This window comes from Populus trichocarpa, chromosome 3, assembly GCF_000002775.5.
Source record: "Populus trichocarpa isolate Nisqually-1 chromosome 3, P.trichocarpa_v4.1, whole genome shotgun sequence".
In the NCBI taxonomy this organism is placed as follows: Eukaryota; Viridiplantae; Streptophyta; class Magnoliopsida; order Malpighiales; family Salicaceae; genus Populus; species Populus trichocarpa.
The window spans coordinates 19368282-19395207 of record NC_037287.2 but is presented as its reverse complement, the minus strand read 5'-3'; the positions used below and the strand labels follow the sequence as shown (position 1 = coordinate 19395207).

The window sequence follows — 26926 nt, the reverse complement described above, 5'->3', positions numbered from 1 at the left end:
AACTATGAGATGCTGCTAATCGTATCTCAACAATCAAGACTCAATCTTATGCTTGTCAGAAATAGAAGCAAACAGTATGTTAATTGGATAGTTCATGAACTGTAAAGTAGGAAGTGTAAATACCTTAAGGGGTGTAGCTCAACTAGTCAGATTCTAAGTTTATCTTTTAGAGGTTACTAGTTTGAGTTTCATAAATCTCAGGGTTATTGGAGGTTTACATAGTCGTTAATTTTAAGACCCGTGAAATTCGTTAATATGCGTACAAGTTGGTCGAACATCTATATTAATAAATTTAAAAAAAAATGTACATTGCAAGATCCCAAAGACAGATAAGGAGATCAAAGGATAGTTTTTCAGTAAAGACACGCATGGGAATCCCCTGAAAAGCAACATAATCATATAATGACAATTGCAATAAAGTATGACAAAAACTTTGGATTATAAAAATAAAAATAGATGAAAAGATCACAAGGATGCGGAGAATCTTATGGATATACAGCAAACCAATGGTTTCTCTGTCTTACTGTATGCCTACGAATGTTAGTTGGATTTTCATTCCTATGTGCAGAGGGTTTGTCCAACAGAACAAATTTATTTTATTTTTTTGTTATTATTTTTTTAATTAAATATATTTTTATTCTTTCTTCTATTCTATTTATTTTATTTCAGACACTAACCAAACACAATTGAAGGCTTTAATGTTTGTGAAAATATCATGCTACTCAATGGAAAATAACTTTGTGCCTTTTTTTTTTGGTAAATTAATGCAGAAAACTCACCCCTAATACCGGTCTCATTACCTGGATTACGAGCTTGGCAGATTGACTAAGGACTTTTTTTGTATTTTTTTTAATTGTTTTTTTTAATTTTATCTTTCAACATTTAGTTGATTGAGAATTTGATTTCATAATTTGTTTCAATTTGTTTTTTATATAGTTATCTCAGTCACATGACCTGATTGCAGGCTTGATACGTTAATTTAGGTTAACTCGAATTGTTTGTTTTTTTTTTTTTTAATTGAATTTTCTTTTTCAATTTCATCCTTCAATATTAAGTTGATTGAGAATTGAGTTTCGTAATTTGTTTCGATTTATTTTTTATAAGGTTATCCTAGTCTCATGATTCGGGTCTCGAATTTGACAGATTAACTCGAGTTGACTTAAGTCGATTCAATATATTTCCATATCAATATTTTTAAAAAAATAATATCATCTTAAATTTTTTTTTAGTCAAACTAAGTTTTTAACAATCATCCAAGTTGTTTTTAAACCCGTTAAGTTAATCCGGTAATCCCCTACACAATTTAAATTTTTTCATTCTATAAAACATATTAGCACACTTCTAACATTTTTTATGCTAAGAAAATTGATCTGATTGTAGCGTAGTGCAAGCAAATGTCCTAAGTATTTTACAGCAGTGGTCACCAAACTCAACTCCTGTTCAATGCAGATTCCTGACATAATGAGTACAAATGGATGTTTAAACACGATAAGAATTATCATACAAACAAGTGGCCACTTCTGGCTGCTTGATATTGATAAGACACATACTGTGGAGAGCCAACAATGTTTAACAGATGAAAGCCTGAAACAGCTTTACAGAAGCTGTACTTAAATTTTCCATTATCATGTCTGGCTGGTCCATTGCAATTTCCCTATCAGCTGAATCTACAAAGAGAATAGTAGACAAATTATATGCCCAAAATGACTGATTTCATCGAGAACGAGCTTTGGTATTGTCAAAATCTCAACATTTTCCTGGCTTGAGGCCAGGGCGCCAAGCATAGAAATTATAACCAGGATTAAAAAAAATGAAACTCCGGACCGAAATAACTATAAAGGAGCTTGGTTGGATTCACTACCCACCCTTATTTTCCTCTAGAATCTTCCCTTTAATTGTTGGTTCTGGTGTAGCATCAGTAACAGAGATCTGCGTATTGCAGCTTCTTGTTGTTTTATCCATCAGTTTTTTACATTCCATTTGTTTCCAAAGGCCATCCTTGATAGTAGTTTCTGTCTCAAGCTCTCATTTCATAAAATCTCTAAACTGTGATTTGTTTCTGTGGTTCTTATCAGTTAGATCATCACATACAGCTTCAGTATAAAATAATACTCCTGCTGGCTGGAATTGTCCCTGGTCTTAACTGGCCAGATTGTGTTTCCACTTTCCAGCATTCTTTAGAGAATTTAGGGTGCTCAAAACTTGCATAAGTATTTCATCTCATGCTGTACATAAAAACAAATTCATAGGATCGACATAGATCGATTAACAGGACAAGAAAAACCTAAGTAAACCAAGTTATTGTAAATATTTGTACATATTTTTAATAATGGATCAGCTATTTTATTAGCGAAAGAAGCAGACAGAATTACTAAGTAGCTGCTGCTACTCGGCATATTTTGTTAGCTGTTAAGGGACTGTTATCTGACTGAATGTTCAAGTAAGATATCCAGCAAGATAAATCATGTCTGAAGGTGTTCAGAGAGTAGTGGTGATCCAAGATGCATCGCGGGATATGAGTCCGATAGCAATCAGATTGGTCCTTAATGGATTTTCCCTTAAGCCTGGAGATGCAATCATACTCTTTGGAGTTCTTCACCAGGTTAATAATCCTAGTACGTTATCTTTCACTGAAGGTGAAACCGGCATAAGAATTTGTGCCTTTTCTTCTCATTCCTATATGCAAACATTCTTAGAGATATGAATGTGCCCTAAAGCATTCTGCTTGTAATCGTCCTAGAAGCAGCACATTAGCACTTGTATAATTCACTTTACTGATTATTTTTCCTCCCTTTCCTTTCCTTCTGTATTTGTCGTGATCCAGTGGGATACAGGTTCAAGGTGGACTCAAAATCAATGTTTGGGGCTAACCCAAAATTCATTGAAGAAGAAGTTTCCAGGAAGACAGAAGAGTATGTTAACAATGTGGAAATACTGGAAATAGCTAAGCAGTGTGAAATGGAACAGGTACTGGTAATGTTCTATTAGATTTTCCTGTTTCTTAGCCATAGGGCCAGTTAGTTGTCTAATAATACGAGTCTTAACTTCGTATAATTTAACGAGGAAAGGAAATGGAAGTGATCCATAAAAATGAAGATATGACAATATAGAACGGTTTTATCTTTCCAAGAGATTTGACATCCAATGTAGTTCTCTAGATCCCCTTTTTTAGACTTTAGATCTATAGCAAATCTGTAAATCTTCCTCCAAATGATTCTCCAAAATCAACCTCTTCTATGTAATTTAATGTTTAGTAAAATTGTGATCAAACCAGAGAGCGTAGTGGCAACTTGAAACTATTTCACCTATGTTGCTCGAATGACTGATGGGATCCTTTGTCTGGCTTGAAATTCCTCAGATTGAGTTCCGTGTAGAAGTTCGTGCTGGATCTACGCCAAAGGAGCTTGCTCTAAAAGCTGCTAAAATTTTCAGGGCCACATGGGTGATACTTGACAGGTCAGTCATGATTTCAAGTTGCCGATCCTGTAGAGTGCTGAGTGCTGAGCTTTTAATCAAATGGAAAAGCACATCCAACATAAAAGGGGTCTCAAAGCATGATTTTTTTATGCTTAGAAAAAGAAGATAACAGTCTATTCATATATACATGAACACCTAAAAGAATCACACCAAAGAAGTTCGATTGCACACATGCTGTAGTTATGATATCAGAAAACTGTAGCAGAACTATAAGAAAAACTCAATCTTGCACAAAATGCTTACAGCTAATGGAGCAGAGATGGATTCAGCCTCGAAAATAAGTGGTAACATGTAGCTGAAAATAAATGTTTACAGCTTGTTGCTGGATTGTTACAAATTTTTAATTTACTTTGTGTTATCAACGCAATAGCCTTCTGGTAAACAAGTAAAAGAATTCATATAACCTAAAGTATTTATATCTACAGGGGTGACATGAGTTTCCAGAGTTTACAATTCTTTTAGACAGTGTTTGACTAGAGAAATGCTTCACATTATTATGTAGATGTATGAAAACATAGCTACTGCCTTAAATCACACTGCAAGCATCAAAATATGGTCAGACTCAAATACATCTGATTTGTTATATTAAAGACTTCTGACTGAGAAGAAAATGTAAGGAGCAGGAACTAGGGCTTACATATAATGCAGTTTCTATGCAATATATGCTGCAGGCAAATGAAGAAAGACAAGAGATACTTTATGGACAAGCTTCCATGTGGGATATCAAGGATGAAGCGTAACAACACCATCGAACAACTCAGAGGTTCGAAAACAAGAGAGAACATAAAAGTTAATGAAAAAGAGGAAGAAAGGGTACCGTATGATGAAATGATACCAGGGAGCCCAAAGCGCAGAAGGTCTGCCCGCAGTAAGTGTTTCATGGCCATCTGAAAATTATCAGAATTTTGATAAATGAGCTTTAATCTGCATTTGCATAAGAAACCTGCATTAAGGTACACAACAATATTATTAGTCCAGTTGCATGTATGTCTTTATTATTCTTGATCCATCATAGGGAAAGGTAATGGAAAAAACCAGCTCAATGGTTAGTGTTTGAAGCAATTTTTAACTTGAAATGCCTGGCTGACATTTTCCTACAGTCTTTGGATCCTGGAAAACATGGGTAGCTATAGTCCTACGGATTTTTTCAAAGAGTATCAAATTCTGCATAATGTATTTTCATCTGGTCCTCCAGAGAGTTAGTATCATATTTCTTCTCTGATATCAGCAAATGCTCCCCGTAAAATCTCACTTGCTTGTATTCAACCTGGAGAAAGAGTTGCATCGTTGCATGTATTTTCAAAAGTCGAGTTTTTTAACGTGTAAACACAAAATCTTCATCGCACTAGTCAATTGATACAAATAGAAAGCATTTAAAAATAAGCCTGTGTTGCTTCAGAGCCCCCAGCTCCTCCCAGCACTGGTGCAGTCAGAGAACAACAATTCAATCACGGTGAAGAAATAACTCCTGAAAATCACGGGAGATCAGATTCATTCTCTAAATCCGCATCAACTAGTCAGTTCATGATGACTACAGCTTCATCTTCAACTTCAACTACAGGTTATCATGAACATGACACTTCAAGTTCTACTTCTAAAACCGCAAAGCATGCCTACATGAATTTTCAAGGGAAAGAAAACACTGCCAACACACAACAAGCAACAGCAGGAAAACATTCCCTGGCTGAAAATACTAAGTTTGAGCAGAAGGAAAGGGAGGCAGAGAGCCTAAATGAACAACAAAGACGACAAAAGAACATTGATAATTGGATGGGAGAGAGTCCTACAGATGAGGTATTCAAAAATTCCATTTGCTTAGTTTGCAAGAATAGACGGCCAAAGATAGGATGGAAGAGAGACTTCAGTTATAAAGAGATCCATTCTGCAACAGAAGGATTTTCCCAAACGAAATTCCTATCAGAAGGTGGTTTTGGCTCTGTCTACAGAGGCGATCTGGATGGACTGGCTTTTGCTGTGAAGCAGCACAACAGTGCAAGTTTCCAAGGAGAAAAGGAATTCAAGTCTGAAGTTGAAGTGCTCAGCAAAGCCAGACATGAGAATTTGGTCATGCTGTTGGGATCTTGTTCTGAAGGAAACGACAGGCTGCTTGTTTATGAATACGTGTGCAATGGTTCACTGGACCAACATTTATCAAGTAAGAATCAATGACCCTGGATTTAATTTTTCTATGCTTTGCAATACTATGATTGCATTGGATATTTACCATAATAATATAATAGAGAACGGAGCCTAATACACGGTGATTGCTAAATTTCTGCAGAACATGCGCGCAAGCCCCTCACCTGGGAAAAGAGGATGAAGATAGCTTTGGGAGCTGCCAGAGGGCTAAAATATCTGCATGAAAACAATATTATCCACAGAGATATGAGGCCAAACAACATTCTCATAACCCATGATCATGAAGCACTGGTAATAATATAAAACCAAGCAATTCTAAATTGATTCTTTATTTCCATCCATGCATTGATCTACTGAAGTTGTCGCAAAAGGGAAACCAAGCCAGCTGATATGCTCATTGGTCTGACCATCTTGCTGCCAAATAATCCTTATTAAGAAACTGTTTTCAACTCATGAAACCTAGTTCTTTTTGTGCTTCTAGATTCTAGAATGATCAAATTCATTAAAGTTAATCTCTGATCATCTCTAATTGTCATTAATGGAAAATCTTTAAGCCATTTTCCACTTGCCAAAAGGCCCAGAAATATCATATCGGATTGAGTGATCAAGGAGATTGATTAATTTATTTATAGAATCAGTTTCCAGATTGCTGAAGGCAGGAGATCTAAGCAAAACCATTTGTAAACCAGAACACGCTATTCATTCTTAATGAGTAATCAAAAGATTTCACCACATCAGGATTCATCTAACATTTTCCTTGAATTAGCTTGGAGATTTCGGTCTTGCAAGAACTCAACACGAAGATTCAGAGCCGTCCTTGGAGACAAGAGTTGTTGGAACTCTCGGATACTTGGCACCAGAATATGCAGAATGTGGGAAGGTGTCAACCAAGACAGATGTTTATGCTTTTGGTGTGGTGCTATTGCAGCTGATCACAGGACTAAAGACCACAGACAAAATACTAGGAGGGAAAAGTCTTGTAGGATGGGTAAATATCCTCAAAGCTATTTCCACTTAAGGCATTGCATCAGTCTGTTATTCTCTCATCAGTCACACGCACAAGCACGAAAGTTGGAAACATAAGAGCCTTATATTTGCTGTTCTTATATGTTTCAGGGCTAATTCATATCATTTCACTTTTGCTTACAGGCAAGGCCGCTGCTGAAAGAAAGAAACTACCCAGATTTAATTGATCAGAGGATCTTAGAGTCCCACGATGTCCATCAACTCTTTTGGATGGTTCGAGTGGCAGAAAAATGTCTCAGCAAGGATCCTCAGAAGCGATTAACTATGGATAAGGTAACTCTTGTACTCAGTGATCTGCAACAGCAATGTTTCATATCATGGGGCAAAGATCTTACAAGCTCATCATAACACCCTTCTCTCTCGCTCTTTTTGGTCTCTGGGGTTTAATGCGCTCATTTGCTGTTCAACAACATGACAGGTGGTTTATGCCCTGAACTACATAATAGAAAGCAACTCAACGTGCAGTCTTGGAGAACTAACCCCAGCAAAATCAGATTCACCAAGCAGTGTACAGGACTCCTATGAATCTTATGATGATACTACTAGCTTTACCATAGAAACCTTCTCTCCAGGCTTTCCTACAGATACTACGTCCACCAGTAGCACGAGTCCAAGACTTCCACCATCACCCCCAATAAACTTTCGCCACCACCTTCATTATTAGCCATTTCATCAAGAAGATGAAGCACTTCAGTTGGTGGATCAGATAATGAAGGATCATCTTAAAGTCAAGGTGCAGTACTTGATACAGAGATGGTTAACTAGATATAATGTCAAGTCTGATGATTGATGCTTGATGCTTGTTGATTATCTTGTTACTTGTTATCCTTAATACGCCAGCTACTGTTTTTCGTTGGATTAGATTTCTAAGTTTTCAAATGTATCAACTTGTTATGTGTTTTCAGGCACATCTCTGTCCTGGCACCGATGCCACGCCTTTGACTGGATAAAAAAGTGGATTTCAATTTACTATGCACAAACTGGCTCTAACATATCACTTGATTTTAGATAGAAAAAATATTATCTTGATATAATAAATTAAATTAAAAAGAAACTAAATGAGATAGGTTTTTTTTCCCGTTATTCTGGCTTTAGACTTGAAAGCACTATAGGCTGCTACACTTTTGTTCATTCAAGTTATAACTAGATACGTAGTATGTGTAATGCCCCGGCCAAACTAAATATTTTAACGAAGATAATATGAGATAACCTGGGTTAGATTAATTAAAACATGACTTAGTATATTACATCAAAAGAAGTCGCAAAAGGAAAAATAAAAAAATTATAAAATTCAAGACCTAACAATCTAATATAAAAAATAAAAACAAAAAAATATATAACGCTTGAATAAAAAAACTCGAGTCATCTTAATGTAACTTGACGAACCAACAACTCGTGATATGAGATCAGGATAAAAAAAAAATTCAAAAGAAATACATAGTAAAAAAAAAATCAAAGTTCAATAAAAAAAAAGGTCAAAAAAACCCTGAGCCAATTCAAATCTTTACCAACCCGCTCTTGGAATAACTAAATTGTAAGAAAAGTGAAAAAAAATACAAAGCTCAAGGAAAAATAATTTAATGAAAAATGATGAAATAAAAATAAAAATCATAAAAAATCAAAAGAAAAAATCTGAGTCAACACGGATTAACTCGACTAACCCGCCACATGGGACATGAGATCGGAATAAAAAAAATAGACCTTCAAAAAAAGGGCCTAACAAAAAAGGCCCAAGTTAAATAAAAATACATTGTGAACAAAAATACAAGCTAACCCGGGTTAGCTTGATTAACCCGCTATCAAAATAAAAAAACAGAAAACGAAGTGAAAAAAATGATAAAGCTCAAGGGCAAATAATTTAATACAAAATAATAAATTTGAAAAAAATATATATAAAGTCACAAAAAATTAAGAGAAAAAAATCGAGTCAACCCAAGTTAATTTAACTGACCCGCCACTCGCGATATGAGATCGAGATAAAAAAAAAAACTTAGACTTCCAAAAAAAAACCAAAGTTAAATAAAAAAACATTAAGTAAAAAAATACAAGCTAACCTAGGTTAACTTAATTAACTAGCGCTCATGATAACCTAACAAAAAGAAAAGTGAAAAAATTACATAGCTTAAGGGCCAATAATTTAATGTCAAAGTATGAAATTGTTAAAAAAAAATAAAGGAAAAAAATCTGAGACCAATAAATTAACTTGTTTTTTAATATTTAAAAATTTATTTTTGATATTAATACATCAAAACAATCCAAAAATACTAAAAATAATTAATTTAAACCAAAAAAATAATTTTTGATAGAAAAGTAGATTTCAATGTAACCCCAAATGGGGTGTAAATCATTGTAGCCCATATCACTTTCAAACACCCAAAATTCATTTTAGATTACCATAGGGAAATTGTTTTTTATTTTAGTCATTTAAATTTTTTTCCTACTCGATTAAATCTTTTTATGGCCAAATTAATGGTTAATTTAAGTGAATTTTCTAAGAAAAAACATGATTAAAAGTTAGAGAATCAAAGTAAAAAAACCAGAGAAAATAGATGGTGGTTCAAAAAAAAAAAAAAATTAATTTTAATCTTCATACTTTTTAAAAGACATAGGCAAATCACTTTAGGTCAAGCCACTGTTCACACACAAATATTTTACTTTGAATTGCCATGGTGATTTTTTTTTTATTTTTTTACTCGATTAAGTCCTTTTATGGCCAAATTAATGGTTAATTTAGATAAATTTGCTAAGAAATAGCAAGATTGAAAATTAGAGGATCAAAGTGAAAAAAAAAAGTAGAGAAAATGAATAGCGGTTTAAAATTTAAGGTGAAATTTGGTTCCCATACTTTTTAAATAACTATTTTGATCCATGTATGTTTTAAAATTTCAATTTTGATACAAAATTTTATTTTATTTATTTTTTAGTTTTTAGTTTGAGAGAGAAGAGAGAGACTCCCTAGATTACAGTTGTAGAGAAAGAGTCACTGTTTGATCTAATTTCAGCCGGTAAAAATATTGATTTTGGTATGTATAAATTTCATTCAACGATAAAAATTTAACTTAAGTTTTTTTTTATTTTAAAATTGCTTGAAAAGATAAATATGATCCCTATAAATTTTTGAGTTCGGAGTTGATTTTTTATTTTTGATCAAATTTTTAGTTGTTGAAATACATGAAGGGGTTTATGTGTATCTCTAGCTTATTCTTTAGGTGTTTTTAAGTTAAAAATAAAATTAAAAAAATAAATTTTTAATGTTAAAAAATCCCTGCCATGATTTCCACGACCTAAAGGTCATCGAGAACTGAAGATGCAGGCAACCGACTGTCTGCATTGTTTGCAAGAGAAAATATGAGCAGGTGCACGGGCCTACCTTTGCTTTTCGGGCCAGGAACTAGTCAATTAGTCCTAGACTTCTAGACTCATTTTTAAAGGGCTATCCTTCAATCTGTTTTGAATTTCATTTAAATAAAATCATTTTTTTTTTGTTTTTAATTTACTTCGACAATGAATTAAATCATTAATTAAAAATTAACCTTTATATTTTATTTATTTATTTTCTATAAAAGAATCTGTTATTATAACTGGAGTCATGATTTTAACCTTTTCTTCTAGATTTATTTGAGTCGTTTATCACAATATTATGACTCAAATAATAAATTAATCTAAATAAATTCAATATCTTATCGTACTAATTTTTATTTTTTAGATCACAATTTTAATATGGAAGCCAGCTCAAGGTGCTAAAATGGCACAATCAATCCATCTGAACCAAAACTCAGGATAGCTCTGCAGGTGGGGCAAATAGTTGTAGAATTGACGTCCAAGGATTTTAGAAGTCTGTTACTGGACTAGGCGATGGTTGGCATTCTCTTTCATGCTTGGAATAAAAGGGGTTAACGGTAGAAAAAAGCAATCTAAAGCTTGTGGACGAGACAGAAAATAGAAATGGTGTGGCTGAGAACCACAAGCATAATGCAAATAAGAACATGTTTTCCAGCAAAGCAACAACGAATTTCACAGGTAGAAAAATGTAAGCAGTGCTGATCAATGGTAAACTGTACTAAATCATTACTAGTTGCACCTAACTGTATGTTGGTTAAAGAAAAGATGAATATGGAAGTCAACATACAAAATACTCACCTATACAAAGATGTAACAATATATTACTTGGAAAATCTAAAAGAGATGAGATCGCATACAGAGCACACCTCTTCACTAGGCAGCAGAAAAATAAGTTGAATCAGAGCCAAAACCATTCAAATCAATGGAAACAAATCATGTTCATCAAATAACAAAAATCATCGAGTTGAAGGTGCTTGTTATTCTACAAATTTAGCAAAAGCCATAATGCATTTGCATACCTTGTCTAAGTTTTGATATTGGCATACATTCATTGCCTTGTTCATTAAACAAGAAATGAAACAACCCTGACTGAAACATACCAACAACGAGTTTTACTCTAACTGAACTTTTTCACAGTTCAAAAGGTACTCGGACTTGGTGAATACCTAATCATAGAAATCATCAACATGAACAAAGCATCAAAAGTTCATACATTTGATAGATAGCAGACTTCAAGGGAGTTCAGACATTTGACAGACAGCAGGCATGTTGTTCCATGAACAAGAACCTAGTCCCCATCCATGATCTGTAGATGCTCCGGCAGCCATCTGCTTGTACTCACTACTCAAATCATCACCGAGAAGGGTTGCTATGGCTTCAGTCATGATGACTTGGTCCTTTCCATAACCAGAATCATGCTCAAGCCAATCTGAGTCAAGTAAGGCATCAGGGCGAGTAATATCCAACTGGGTATAGGATTCCTTTTCTCTATCCGCTGTCCAAGTGTGATCAACAGGTTCTAATTTCATATTGCATTCTGAAGAACATCCAAATTTACGTTTAGATCCTGTAATGGAAAACCAGATGACTGTGTAAAGGACTTTTGAAAATGAGGCCTTGAAAGAGAAGAAGATTGCAAATAACTAATAAATGTCAGATCGAATTTGAGAATGAGAAATGTAGACAGTAACATATAAACCAGTTCTGGTCTCTCTCCTGTGTTTGTTTGGAATTACTTGAGTTTTGTGTTTTGCAAAATTCAAAGACAAACAAATAGTAAAGATGAAATTGTTTTTTTTTTTGGACATTCAACAAACTTCATATTATAATATAAAAGATCACAGGAGGAACCCACGACATTGCTTCAAACATATAGATTATGACTTTGATACTTGATAAATAAATTCATGTCAAAAAGATGCATACCAGTAAGGGTCTCAGTAGGTGGTGATTCATCCAAAGAGCTTCCACTGGCACTGATGGGAGTGCACTCGCTGAAAAGGGAAGCTGCAGGATGACCCAAAGGAGAAATGGGATCACCATAGTCTTCCCATTCTGTCTCGCTAATATTAAGGGCAGAACAGTCTGCATTGTCACCAGGAGTAATGGTAGATGAATTTGAACTCTTATCAGATGATTGATTCTTTGCACTGCTTAGAGTTCTGGCCTCGTAAAGTAAAGCATCCAATAGCCCACTATTACGTGGTGATGGAAAATTTGACTCGACTGTCCCAGTAGGAGGAGATTGAATAAAAGTATCAACAGACTCGATTAAAGGTGATGGGGAACAAGATGCCCCCCAGCCACCTAAATCAGTTTCTGCATATTGGAGTGAAGGGAGCTCAAACTTCACAGCCTCTGAAGTGGGCTTAGAAGCAGAGAAATCGCCATTAGCAAGGGTATGGCTACCCTGATTTTCACCAAAAATCTCTGGGTTCTTGGTGGCAGAATCAGGATCAAATGGAAAAGATAACCCAAAGTATTGAGCAGCTTTATCACCATCCTGAAACTGGTCAAACAAGTGGAAATCATTTTTCATGCCACCACTGAAACTGGATAATAAGGTTGTTGCCTCTCGAAGACGCTTCTGACGGTGCATTGTTGGTGACATGAAGCTTCCATATTGAGAAGAGCACAGACCTTTCATCAGAATGCTACTTGCACTAATATCAGGAAGTTCGGGGACATAAGGTAAGATGCTTCGGTTGGTCTTTAAATTGTCAAACATGACATCAGGTATCCCATAATTGTGGGTCTGCAAGATATCATGCTGACCTTTATTCCCACTGTCCATTCCGTTAATGTCCAGGCATTGTTGACTCCCCTGCAAAGTTTGCAAAGAGACTTCAGGTGGATAAAGGGGTAAGCCAGCCCGTTGACGCCTCTTAATTCTGGTATTCCAGTAATTCTTTATCTCATTGTCTGTACGACCAGGCAACTGAGAGGAGCAAAAGGAAGAATACATCAGACCCAGATTAAGATGCTACAGAAACCTTTTCAGGATGAAAACTTAGGAGACCTTGAAACCGACAACAACTACAATGATTTCTCATATGCAAACTAGCCACAGATATGAAAAAATTTCATCAGTAACATTATTGCAACAAGTCTACACACAGTACATTCAGACTTTAAACATGCATGGATGCTGAAAAATCCAGAATAACCAGTTTAGGCCTTGACTCGTGACTGTAGATCAGAGTTTATCACCCAGAAGAAGAGCCCCTTGAGATTCCTGGGATTTACAGATTGATGTGTATGCATGTATTTTATTCTTCTTTTTCTGTGCATGTGTGTGTGTGTTGAGGGTTATTCAAATTGTCATAACTATAGGAAACAGCTAAAACCTTAGTGCATCAGAAGTTTACATCTGAACTTTTTTAAAATATGATAGCTTGCTATTGCACCATCATGTCAAGTAAATATAACATCTTATTGCAAGTAAATGAATATGGAATTATGTAAAGGAGAAAAGGTACCCTCCATGAGAAAATGGGAAAAATCAAGTGAAAAGAGGAATTTAGTCTCAGTATCTGCTAAACAAATTCCTAAAATCCTCAGTTATAAGTAGACTGTTAAGAAGTCAAAAGAGTAACCCTATCCCACAAAAGAGGCCACAAAGACAAATCCTTGAGAATTCTCATCTTCACAGTTTAAAGCCCACGCTCTGTGAAGAAAAAGATTAAACTATCTGATCTTTCAGATGAGATTGTCAAGTGTAGCTACAAACCTAGAGCATATGTGATTATTTCAATTAACAGTTTATAATTACAGTCCACGCAGCTTTTAGCCCCTATTTCCCTGTTAATATTCATACAAAAGCCAATACAAAGACGAAAAGGATTGCAGTGCAGCACGAATATCTAACAGCAACAAATTATACACTTACATGTGCAGCCATCCGTGCCCATTTGTTTCCCATCTTGGCATGAAGTTCAATGATTAGTTGCTCTTCTTCATGAGTAAATGCTCCTTTCTTTAAATTAGGCCTTAGATGATTGGCCCATCGTAATCTGCAGCTTTTACCGCAACGGAAAAGCCCTGAGTGCTTCTGAACAGAATTCCAATTCCCCTCCCCGTGCTTCTTCACATATTCTATCAAAATTGCATCTTCAGCAGAAGTCCATGGCCCTTTCTTAAGACCAACTCCATTTGTACTTCCACCATAGCTGCCTTCCTCGCCCAATGGCAACCCAGTCTGATCCTTGGAGATCATGCCATCCTCACTCTCACTTGTCGTGCGACTCATCTCCTTTTAATCACATAGACAATCCCTATTAAACAGCTCAGAACCATTCAATCAGCATAATGAGAAACAACCTGAACCAAAAAAGATGTGGAAACAAAATTAACACAGATGATGAAAAAGGCCGCCTTTTGCTCTCTAGTCTTTTATATTTGCACTCCATCTCCCAAAAAACTCATTATTTTTCCAATACAATCTGGTTATTGCAACAAACAACCAGTGGGGTGAAAATAGCATGCTTCACCCAAATAAAATCTAAACCAAGTCAAAGCATGAAGATTAACAAAATTATTTAAAGCTATTATAGAAGCAAAACAAAAGGGTATACAGGCATGAGAATTAACATCCAGATACTCCTCAAAAGGGAATGCAGACAATGCAAAGAAAGGTCAAACAGTAGCACTAAGAACTCATGCAAAGAATAAAAAGGCTTAGCTAACAATATTTGAGTATCTAGTGATGATAAACTTTTTTTAAAACAAAAAAAAAAAATAGCCGGATCATAGAACCATAAAGTGAAGGGGGAAACGCTTTATAATCTTCCCTGATCTCTCTATTTCATTAAATGTTTTTAACCAAATCTGGAAGCCAGCAAACGAACAATGGCTCAGCCATACACTTGAACTAATACCAAGACGAAACCCATTTCCAAAATCATGAAAAAGTAAACAAACTTGTTGCATACAACTCATTTCTGCTCACCAACTATAGAAGTCCATAAAAGGAAATCCTATTGTCGTTTATTGCAATAGTACTCCATTAATTTCTATAACGATAAAATTAACTAAAAATTGAACCATGCCATACTGTATTTAACAGAGTATACTAATCTCCCAGACTATCAATAGGAACAGTAAAAATTGAAACTTTTTCCTTGGTTGACACAAATCTAGCAACAAAAAAATTAATAAATAAAGCACAAACCAAAAGAATCTAACAAGAACATTAAATACCTGAATCAGACAAGATGCCAAACACAAAGCTTTGAGCTTTGAGCCGACAGAATTGGAGCTGTTAAAAGAGCTCAGAGATTATTCCTGAATGAAGTAAAAGCAGACGAAAGGGAAAAAATTGAATACCTGAAAAACACAACAATTAAAGAACCAAACTTTAATGCGTTAATCAATACCCAAATAAAAAAATATACACACAGCAATAAAAGAACCAAACTTTAATGCATTAATCAATACCCAGATACCAATATAAACTGAATATTAGCTAGAATCAGCTCAATTTGCTAAATTCCCACAATAAAACCTCAATTGGGATCCCCAAACCCTAACCAGTGATATTTAAGCTCAAAATTTGATCTTTTTTTGTGAAAATAAGCAGAAAGTAAGCTCAATAAAAAAAATTATAAAAAAAAACAAAAGAAATGATCTTGACCTTAATTTGAGAAAGAGGGCATATAAGATCTGTACATAAAATGATAAAATAATTTGAATCACGGACACGAGGAAATAAGAACGAAAAAGAGTGCAAAATGGGAAACTTTTAGAGAGAGAATTAAAAAATTGAGATTCTTAGAGAGTGAAATTGAGCTGAGAAATGGGTGGCAAAAGTAGATGCAAATTAGGAGAGAGAAAGAAGGAGAAAGCTACATCTAGAATTAATTCATCAATGATCTAAAACCTTATTAATTATTACTACTATCTTATTCAAGTAGATACTAGATATCATACCATAGCATAGCATGATTTATTACTAGAAGCTTAAATTTATGGATTGCAACTTACTTTTCTTGTTTTAGAAATTAGAAAATAAAAAATAAATGGAGTTGTAGCTGGATTAATAGAGAAAAACGGGTTGTATGTTGGCACTTACTTTTATTGGAGAGGGAATAAGAAATGGTGAGGGAGAGAGAGATAGAGAGAGATGGCTTGACTTGATCAACAAAAACTCTCCCTCTTTCCTCCTTCTTTCCTCCTTTCCTCAGGCTTTTTTTTTTTGTGCCTGCTATTAAATCATCATATATAGCTTCAGTATGTGCATTGAGTGTGTGCGGAGTAAAATAGAGAGAAAATGTTAGGGAGCAAAGCCAGCAAATTTTTATTATTAGTGTGAATGTTCGGATCAGTTTGTGTGTAACTTAACTAATTTTACAGATATTAAAATTAATAATTATGTAAGTCTCCAGTGATCATGAAGAGACTCGAACTCATAATCATTAAAAAATAAATTCAAAACCTAACCAGTTGAGCTATCCTTCAAAGTGACTTACTTTTAAACATTACACTAGATAGTTTTTTGTTTTCCTTCACTGTGAGATGCTTAAATGTTGTTACTGAATTTAAAAAAATAATGACTCTATATCACAAAGAGATTGTTGGAAAAAAAAGGTCAATTTTAATAATCAAAGTGATAAAAAATAAAATTAAAATAACAATAATAAATAAACAAAGTTTAAAGAAAATATCAATAAACTTGGATGATGAAATTAAAAAAAAATAAGATTATGAATCTAATAATAAAATTAAAATTTTATAAAATTACCAATAATAAAAATTAAAAATAAAAATATTAAGGTCTAAAATCTTAAATATCATTAAATATTAAACTAGAAAGCAAAATTAAAATTCCTAAATCAACAAAATCACAAAAGAATGAAAAGGATAATAAAAGAATAAAAAAAACAAGGATCAAAATTGGAAACAAAATTAAATTAAATTAAATTCTAAATAAACAGAATTAATGCAAAGTTTAAAATATAGCAATAAAAAAATAAGAATCAAATTAAATGTAAAATTAAATGAAATAAAGGCTCGACACAGTACCAATACACAATAAAAAGAAAAGAAAGGAAGGAGCGAGACCAAACATGTCGCTCCATACAACTATGCTACCACCTGACACGTTGAATGAAATGGTGGTCAGTAGATTTTGGTTATTGGAATACACTCCACGCGCTTCTAGTTTGGCGTAGGGGATGATGGTACGCTAACGTGCGTGTAACTCGCATCGGTTTTTTTATATTGATTTATTAATATTTTAATAATTTAAAATATTAAAAAGATAAAATTAAAAACACAAAAAAAAACTGAATAAAAAATACTTGAAAAAGAGTTTGGAATTATTAAATTATTGGTTCATATTGAATCAATAATTTTTTCATTGTTTTTTTAAAAGTTCTTTGATGTTAATATGATAAATTTAATCAAATTAAATAGATTATTAAAATTTTAATAAAATTAATTAGATTTTATCTAATCAAATATTTAATTTGAAATTCAAAATAAATCAAACTCAGATAATGAATTTTCCGAGTGAATCGTTGCAGGGATTTCTACTCTTTAGTTGCTGGAGCGTGTTGTGCAGTCAGGAGCCAGGGAGAGTGGAGTTGATTTCCGAAGAAGAGCGTGGAAGGATATTTAAGCCAATTTCGATAGCCATTTCAGGGAAAAACACATGAGTAATGAATGAACTATCAATGCCTCGTGAGCTGCTACGGTGCGATCCGCTCCATCCTTATTTTGTGGAAACGAGAGAGGGCAATGTTGTCTTTTGCTCATTAGTCACCATAGAAAACTTCCACCAATTTTAAGGCGAACCAACCCAAAATTTTCCCGTTTCAAAAATAAAAAACCGACACGAATGAGCTCAAGAGGTATAAGATGTTTACAAAGGTAGGAAATTCGTTTAAAAACTTCTCTTAAATTTTAGAAAATAAAAATCCAAAAATATTAATTTAAAAAAATAAAATCATTCAAATTTTATATATATAAAAAAACTCAATCCCCGTACAAAAAAGTTAGTCCGTAAACATTTTCACCCGTTAAAAAATTAAATAAGCTCTTATCTACACACCAACCTTCATCTTTAAAAGGAACACAGAGCAAGGAAAAAAAAGAGGAAAGATAAAGAAAGATGACAATACAAGATATCATATTTCATAAAAATAAGTTATTAGCAAAATATATTTTGTGAATGTTTAGAACTCCCATAGCTTCTGTTTTGGATGCATTTTTAAAATAAAATTTATTTGAAAAATATTAAATTATACTTTTCTAGTGTTTTTTATAATTTAGATATATTAATATTAAAAATTAAAAAAAATAACTTGATATATTTAAAAAATATCATACACTACAATATTAAACATGCTTAATTTTAAAGGAAAAAAAAGTACTAAAAAAACAAAACAAGAGGCATTGTTACAAAAATCACGAATCAAAGTGAATATTGCATAATTTATAAAACGACATAGTATTCAAAGATTCTACTGATATTCTATTGACAGTCCTTTTGCTGTTTAATTTTGCTCGGAATGGACCAGATTCCACACCGGCTTATACGAGGTTACACTTATAGATTCACCGTGTGGGCTCGGGGATTATCATGGCTGACGTCCTCTGGGCCCGCCCACCATATCCTGCCGTGTCCCACCATTCGAGGGAGTCGTTTTCCATCTCTCAATCACACAAAAGCCTCAACTCTGGCCAGTGGCCCAGGTCAGTGTCCTGCAAGTCCGAAGACCAAATAAATCAAAGCGCTAAGAATCACACATGGTCCCTCCACTTTTTATATTGCTAAATCAAATCTTTTATGTCCAAACATTGCTGTTAAACTCGTCCCGGACCTAGAAACTTATAACCCAGCTCCTCACCTGGGATGTTTTTTGAATTGAACTAAAAAAAATATTACTCAGGCAAAACTCAATTCATTTAATTGGGTTTTTAGTAGTTTGGTTGATCTGACTCAACTCTATTGTATAAGTATCATGATTTTTTTCTTAAAAAAAAGAATGAAATAACATTACTTTAATAAAAATAATTGATACGAGTCTATTTAGTGACTTGCGAGTTGATTCGATAATCCATTAACCTTAATTCTTTTATAAATTACTCTATGAACCAGGTTTGATAGTTATGTTTCGATATATAACTACAAATCAATCTAGTACTTGACTTAAAAAAATGGTTGAGATTTCGTGTTTATTTGGTGTTGTGGTGCAGAATGCTTTTTAAAAATGATATCCACTCAAGAATGCATTAATTTTTTATATATTAATATATCAAAATCATCAGAAAATACTAAAAAAAAATAAATATTTAATATTTTTTGAAACCAAACATACTTTTAAAATGTATCTCAATACAATTAAAAAAAAAATGCTAGAACGATGAGCTAACGTAAATTGTATCCATGAATTCACCCAGTTGACTAGTAATATTAGCAATTTTCATGTATATTAATTGCAAAAACATATAACAAATGTGTTCCTCGTAATCTGGCAATGGCATGTGTGGGAAGACTAGACGGTGAACATCGCCGTAAAATAAATCCATGGTCGAGCTAGGCAGGGTTTTTCTTTTTCTTAAAAAAACCACCCACTGTTCTTTATTCAAAGACATTGCATCCTCCTTCCCGGCTCACGTTTATTTTCATCCCTTGTCTGTTTTTTCTTCCTTCATTTTCATCTAATTTTCATGTTCTTAATGTAAAAGGCCTTTTTCAGCGAGCTTTTAGAAGGAGTTTTTTTCAATAAAAGCTTTATACACAAACGAATTGTCATTTCTAAGAGGTTGATTGAGGGATTGGGTGAAGGACGTGACTGTGTGTTGGAGAGAAAAAAAAATTGTAAGAGATTGGGATTTTAAGTTTTGATTGAGGGATATGTTTGTTTGTTCCTGATTTTTGCCTTTCTTTATCATAATTATATTTCATATTTTCCTTCGTTTTTTCTTTCTCTTAATTTCTTTAGTTTTTTTTTTAAAAATTAATAGTTTCGGATGAATCATAAACCATTTTATTTCATCAATCGATTACAAACAAGATAAATAAATGTAATTTAGTCTTTTAGAGAATTCAGAAGAGCTAACTTTTGAGTTAGATAACTAATTAGACATGAAGACAACATCTCTATGCATTTTAATTATGATAGAATATTTTTTAAGAGTATATTTATGAATGTGACTTTGATTATTTTTTAAAATGTTTTTTATTTAAAAATATATTAAAATAATATATATTTTTATTTTTAAAAAATTATTTTTGATATTAGCACATCAAAATCATCCAAAAACATAAAAAATATATTAATTTTAAAAAAAATAATTTTTTTCAAAAATATAAAAATAAACGGGGTTTAACTATAAGATTAAAACTTCTGTTTAATTAGCCCTAATCATGATTTAGCGTAAAAAGAAGAAGGAAAAGGATGGCTAGCTCTAGCACTGCAGTGCTCTATGTATAGCTGGCCAGATCAATACGCTACCATACTCTCTTTTTGTCAATTTGGACGGTCCAATGATGTCATGTGTATCAATAAAGCTTATGAAGAAAAAAATAAAATTCTGGGTTTCCACAGGAGTCTCTTTCTTTCAACCTTCCCTGTAAAATCATGGACCCTCTGTATTTGTCTTTGTATGTGCGCAAATTGATGGTTGCTGGATAACGACAGTATCCTCATGATGGCTGCTCGCAGAATTTAACAAGTCTCTCATGAATTATCCATCTCCTTCACCCTGCTCTTTCCATTCCCACTTTGTTCGAAGTCTACGTTTTGCTTTTGAGATTGCAGTATATACTCTCTTCTCTGGTAATACCCGGGGTTAAGTGAAGAACGACGATGAAATATCTAAGAAAAAAAAATCGAGGATCGGGAAAACTATAAAGCTAAGCTTGTAATTTTCTTTTTCTTGTCATGCTATTTATCATTTATCGTTGTTAAAAACCAAAAAGAATTGATAAAGATCACTTTTCATCATTGTTTGTTCCTAGCTTGATAGAATTCTTTAATATCTTGTTTTGAATCAATTTTCCAATGTAATTGAACTCCATTGTAGTATTTAATTTGAGTTCAATTCATAAATAAATTAAATTTATATGTTTAAAAGAGATTGAATTTAATTCTTTTTTTTTCTTTATAGATCTTAAAAAAATGATGGGTAGATAAATATTTTAGAAAACCTAGTTTTAATATTAAATTTATAATTCTTTTTGAAATTGTAAATTAGGGTTAATCTCTGTTTTTTTCAGATTAAATTTTATTTGAAATTTAATTCTTAATAATCAGATAATTTTAAATATGTTGTAATCAACGAGACTTGATTAGATCATTAAATACGCAGATGGTTGTGCCTATCAATCTATAAGACCTTAATTTGAGATATCATAGATAACTTCCTTCCTGTTAATCTGAAAGTTCATTTCAATTCAAGAGCCAAATTTTGCAGTTCTTGAATATTAGGAATAACTCTTTACCTTCTGAGTGGAGACTTGAACTATTCCTATCAAAAACTAGAGACCTCCCTATAAAGTATAAACGCAGGAGTTAGCGGGAAAAGTCATTTTTTAGAAAGAAAAAATAAGATGATCGGACTATCCTTTGAGATCCTATTTTAAATCTGATAAATGATGGTTAACAGTATATTTTATTATAGTTTTATGATTTATAATATCATTTTTATTTATTTTTTTGAATTTCACATTCCATTTTTGAATAAACTCTCTGTAAAAAAAAGATAGGAATATTCTATGTATGCGTGGCGCCTGTGTACGTGTATGAATTTCTATCTACACATTCTCGTTAATTACCAAATGGAGCTGAGGAATAGATCATGGATAGCATGGGCGGCTATGCTTACTTTCTGTCTCCATCCATCTTCGAGGAGCAATTATATGCATGGGATGAAGAACAATAATACTAGCAAACGACAGAGATCAATAAAAAGAAGAGAAAAAAAGTGATGCATGCATGCATGAATTATACAGTTTCCTTTGGACTTTTTCGACAGTTGACATATGTAAGCTATACATAACTTGCCACAACAAAACAAAGTGGCTGAGCTTCATGAATAGAAAGGCAGAGAAAGAAGGGAAAGGCAAGGAAAAAGCTTTAGACTATTCACAGTGGACAGCACTAGCTATCCAGCTAGCTAGCATAGACGAGTAGGGAACTTTAAAGGCATTTTTTTTTTATCAAAGCCATGCACCTTACTTAGCTTTGATCGACAAATTGATCCATATTGCAAGCTTCTCGTGATGAAAGTCCATACGTTTCGTTATCCTCTAGTTTTAATCTCCCAAAAACGTTGTGTTTGTCCCTATCTTACCCAACTTGTAAGCAAGTTATGTAGGCAAATGCAAGGTATGCATACTCCTTTTAATGTGATGTTTTCAAGGAGCATTGTCACAAGGGGCAATTGTTGCGTATTCATTCATTGGATTGGAAGAAGTATTTTGCTTCACGACATATTTATGCTTATGGATTCATACACTTTCCTTTTCTTCTAGGGTTCCTTGCATTAATAGCATCGTAGCATCATCACATCTCTCATAATTAACTAGCTAGTTCATTGCAATTAATCACATGCATTTGAGTTCTTGAGTGATATATAATTAACTAGAGAATTCTTTGCCACTTGAATCGGGATGAGTAGTTTTTGCTTTAATTAATCCGATACATCTAGAAAAAAAAAATATTAATATCAATTGAATTTAAGCTCATTAACTAATTTAAACAAAATTAATATGTGCATATATATATATATATATATATATATATATATATATATATATATATATATATATATATATTGCAATGTGATTGATATCGCAGGATATAATTTATATTTAACATGAATGTGCGTGTAAAATAATTGTTAGGCAATTGCATTTGAATCTCAATCCATTAGAAAAGTGGTGAATTTAATTTGGATATTAAACGTTATTCATAAAATATTTTATATTAACTATTTTTCTTATAAAATATTTTATACAATAAACACAAATCTTAAATATTTTTGTACATATACTCTAGTTTTGAAGGATTGGAGAAAAATCCCAGATTAAAACTTGTGTAGTCTACCCGTAATACAAGCATGTATGAGCCTTAAACTTATTGGTTTGATTTCAGCACTCGGTTTTATCTCTCCATTTCTTTCTTTCTGCCTTTAAAAATGGACTGCTAACATTAACAACACATGAATAATTAGTTGATGCAAACCTTAAATTTATTTTTATCGAAGAAGAGAGCTAAATGGCAAGCAGAGTCTTTGGGAATTGAGATCTATCGTCTATGCTACGAAAACACTGTCCAATGAAGTTGGGAGACAGACTTCTCCTGTGTAAGCCCATCAAGGCATCAACACTGATTCATATTTCCAATGAACTAACCAGGTCTAGTGTAGTAAAATCAGGCTTCTTAGATCATCAATGTCTTCAGCCGCCTAATTGTCACCTGACTTGATATTGTTTGGCAGGGCCTGGTCTAACAATTTTGAGTTGAGTTTGAAAGAGATGAAAACCATGCAAGAAAACTGGGTATGAGTTATGGCCAGAGACTAGACAAAATCCATTCCAGTGTGCGAGCCTAACCCACTCAGTAATGGGTATAGGCTCAAGCTTAAATATTAAAGGTGCCTTCGGAAGCTATGTGCATGGCCTGATTTTATATTCATGCATCATGTAAATTTCTCCGTTGTCGAGGATATCTTTCATGTTTTTGAGTTATTGTTTAACGAATTATTAGTGACGTGAAAAAACTTCACAAGTAAGTTTTTTTTTTTTTGTTATGTTTTGAGCATTGCGTGAGTTGTTCTTGTAAAAACAAGTAAATCCCTCGTTGCTCTAAAAAAATACCTCTCTTGCTTGACGAGATTGGATGATTTTATACACCTAACTTGAAATTTCTTCGTGTAGAAGGGGATCATGTCATTGATGCTACCATGAATTCTATGTCTGATACGATTGGATTGGAAGAGAAGTTAGTGTGCCAATGTTGGGGTATATTTATTTTCATTGGCTTTCATATGGGCTGGTAGGCATAGCAAAAACGCATCTATTGGTGATAGAAAACAAAGCATGTCCTACGAAAAATTTACGTGCGCTAAATAGAAAAAATTGCGCCGGTAAAAAGATAGGAGAGAAAAAGATATTATTGGGTCAAATTAGGATCTAGTAGCCCATTAATTTAGGTAACTGACTGATTATTTGAGCTAGATCCAAAACAGCCCAATATTTTAAAAAAGATTTTTTTTTTTAAATCATGTACTCGTATTAGATCAATAAACAATAATATTTAAGTTATCATAATAAGAATATTCAAAACAATAAAAAATATTAATGAAAAGCCCAGAGTGTATACAATTTTAAATCTATAAGCAAACAAAAATAAAACTCATATTAAACATGCTTTTGACATAAATATAATAATAAAATGCTAGCATTTTCATGTACTTGTATTAAATTAGTAATTAATGGTTTTTAGTTTATCATAATAAGAATATTCAAAACAATAATAAAAAAATTCATGAAAATCCTAGAGTGTATACAATTTTAAATCTATAAGCAAACAAAATAAAACTCATATCAAACATGCTTTCACATAAATATAATAATAGAATGCTAGGATGCATCCTAAACATATATTTAAATTCACAATTGATGTTACATCAAAGTCTTGGCATGCATACTTGTAAAAAAAAAATTATGTTTAGATGAAAACAAAGAAAGGTACTTACTTGTTAAAACAGTTTAAAGTAAGAATTTTTTATTTTGTCAATGACGAATTCTTTGTCTTCAAGACTTTATTGCTCACCATTTTATGCAACAAAAATGTTTGCAATATATCTTTCAAGATTCCAACAACATCATTTTGATTTAGATATACCATTTAACTAGGTTTTTGTATCAAAATAAAATAACACAATTATCGCTCAACAAGGTGAACACAAGCTTTAGGATTTAGGAGGAAACATCGAGTATAAAAAGGGAAGGAAAATACTAATAATAAAGTAAGTGTAAAATTCTAGAAAAAAATTTGTTTGAAACTCTTTATTCATTCCTTTTTACGGTTGATTTTAAGAGTTAAAAAGTTAAAGAACCAATTATGACAGCAATCATAATTAACTCTTACTATTTTTCTGATTAACACCATAAATCAAAATTTAAATATGAATATAGTAGTTATAAATCTGATGTTTTTTGAGCTAAAAAAATTATTTATATTTGCAACAAAAACTTATAGAAAATAGAATGTTAACATCTATGAGCTAAATTAGACAAACATTAGGCTAAAAGAAATAATTATCCAGGGACCAAGTCCAAATCCAAATTCTAGTTGACAAAAAATATCTTTTATGACTCAAAATATTATTTTATAACAAATTTAAACTCAGGCCTAGGCCCAAGCCTGAGCACGACCTGGCCGGTGCGTACGAGTTTAAACCCAAAACCCACTTTGCCTGTGACCTTTTCACTTTAAAAGCTTTGATGCCTATTGGATTTAATTTTACCAACTTAGCTTTTCGCTTTATAAATATTAAAAAAGTTTTGTTTCTTGTTTATGTGGGATAATGTTAGTTTATAAGGTTTTGGGTTTTACAACATTCCAACCAATAATTATTTAAAATCAATTTCTCATTTACTCGTCATTTCATGTTAAAGAATTTATGCTGGAGATTAAATTTCAGTAAAGTTTTTTTTTTTAAATGAGTGAATGTAAATTTTAATTTCATCTCAAATATACTTATTAACCATGTTTTAACAAAATTTCCTACACTTTTCACAATCAATTAGCAAGTTGTTGATGATACTTTAATAATCTTGTCATTTTCAGTACTTTTAGCATTTCGTGGAACTACTATACTAAGGTTTTCTGTTTTATTTATTTGAATTTTTTTCTTAGAGCGTGTTTAACAGTGTGGTTGTGGGTGCTTTTCAAATAACTTTTCGTGCCAAAATGCATGCCAATGATGTTTTTCTATTTTTTAAAAATTATTTTTGACATCAGCACATCAAAACGATCAAAAACATATAAACCATATTAAATTTTAATAATAAAAAAATTTAAATTTTTTGGGAACGCAGCCGTAGCCGCATTCCCAAACGTTCCGTTAGTCTTCTTAGCATCATATAAATTTCCCCTCCTCACCTTTTTCCTCACCGGTAATAAAATTTGTCCACATGGGTGAGTTGGTGACTAATTCTAATGATCATAAATAGTGTAAAAGAAATAATTTTAGTTAATTAATATTCTAGGGGCGTCAATACTCGATAGAATTTTATACGTGATATTACTAACTTATGTTTGACGGACATCATTGATCATTATATGTGGTAAATATGTTTTGTGTCCTGTTTGTTTGCTGGAAAGTAGTTTTTTTTTAAAAAATAAATTTCGAAAAAGTAAATTATTTTCTGATATTTGGCAGTGTAATGAAAAATAAGTTGAAAAATACTTTCCAGTGTTTGGTTATGTCATTGAAAATAGCTGGAAAATAACTTATTAATATTTTATTTTTCTCAAGTGTATTAAAATAATGAAGAACAAATTTTTCAAATTAAAAAGTTGAATGAGAATGAAATTGAAAAAAAATATAATTTCATAAATTATCTCAAATAAAATAAATAATAATCAAAATAATAGAGATCAAATCTAAAAAATAAAAAAAATGAAAGATGAAGAAATTAAAATAATAATAATAAATACTTTATAAATTATTTCAAATAAAATAAGTAACAATCAAATAAATGAGGATCAAATTTGATACATAAAAAATTTCAATAAAAAAATAACAAGGGAAAAACAAATAACAATTATAAAAATAAGGACCAAAGTTAATATAAAAATTAAATTTTAAAAGATAAAATTAAAAAATAAATATTCAAAACAAAATATATATAGCAATTAAAAATTTAAGGATCAAATTTTCATTTTTTTTTTATATTTCCATCTTTTTTTTTTGCAGCTTT

At 32.3% G+C, this 26926-nt stretch overlaps 2 protein-coding genes across 8 annotated transcripts; one reads left to right on the top strand and one right to left on the bottom strand.

The window, feature by feature from the left end:
- The first annotated feature begins 1178 nt into the window (after positions 1–1178).
- On the top strand, positions 1179–7306 carry LOC18097163 (probable serine/threonine-protein kinase PBL5). 2 transcript variants are annotated; one of them, XM_024597265.2, is made up of 9 exons: positions 1179–2615; positions 2825–2967; positions 3359–3456; positions 4149–4345; positions 4877–5632; positions 5759–5907; positions 6383–6604; positions 6766–6915; positions 7061–7306. In XM_024597265.2, the coding sequence occupies exons 1-9, from the start codon at positions 2465–2467 to the stop codon at positions 7304–7306; spliced, it is 2112 nt and encodes a 703-aa protein (XP_024453033.2). In that variant the 5' UTR covers positions 1179–2464. The 2 variants fall into 2 exon arrangements, with proteins under 2 accessions (XP_024453033.2, XP_052307181.1); XM_052451221.1 differs by lacking the exon at positions 1179–2615 and having other exon boundaries at positions 2917–2967; positions 3359–4032.
- Positions 7307–10903: 3597 nt separating this feature from the next.
- Positions 10904–16194, bottom strand: LOC7461325 (transcription factor MYB33). Of its 6 annotated transcripts, none has more exons than XM_006385902.3 (5): positions 16055–16194; positions 15184–15309; positions 13874–14304; positions 11911–12922; positions 10904–11551 (listed from the first exon to the last, which is right to left on the bottom strand). In XM_006385902.3, the coding sequence occupies exons 3-5, from the start codon at positions 14231–14233 to the stop codon at positions 11217–11219; spliced, it is 1707 nt and encodes a 568-aa protein (XP_006385964.1). In that variant the 5' UTR covers positions 14234–14304; positions 15184–15309; positions 16055–16194; the 3' UTR covers positions 10904–11216. The 6 variants fall into 6 exon arrangements, with proteins under 6 accessions (XP_006385964.1, XP_024452281.1, XP_002304822.2 ...); XM_024596513.2 differs by having other exon boundaries at positions 10904–11521; XM_002304786.4 differs by having other exon boundaries at positions 13874–14258.
- Positions 16195–26926: the final 10732 nt, after the last annotated feature.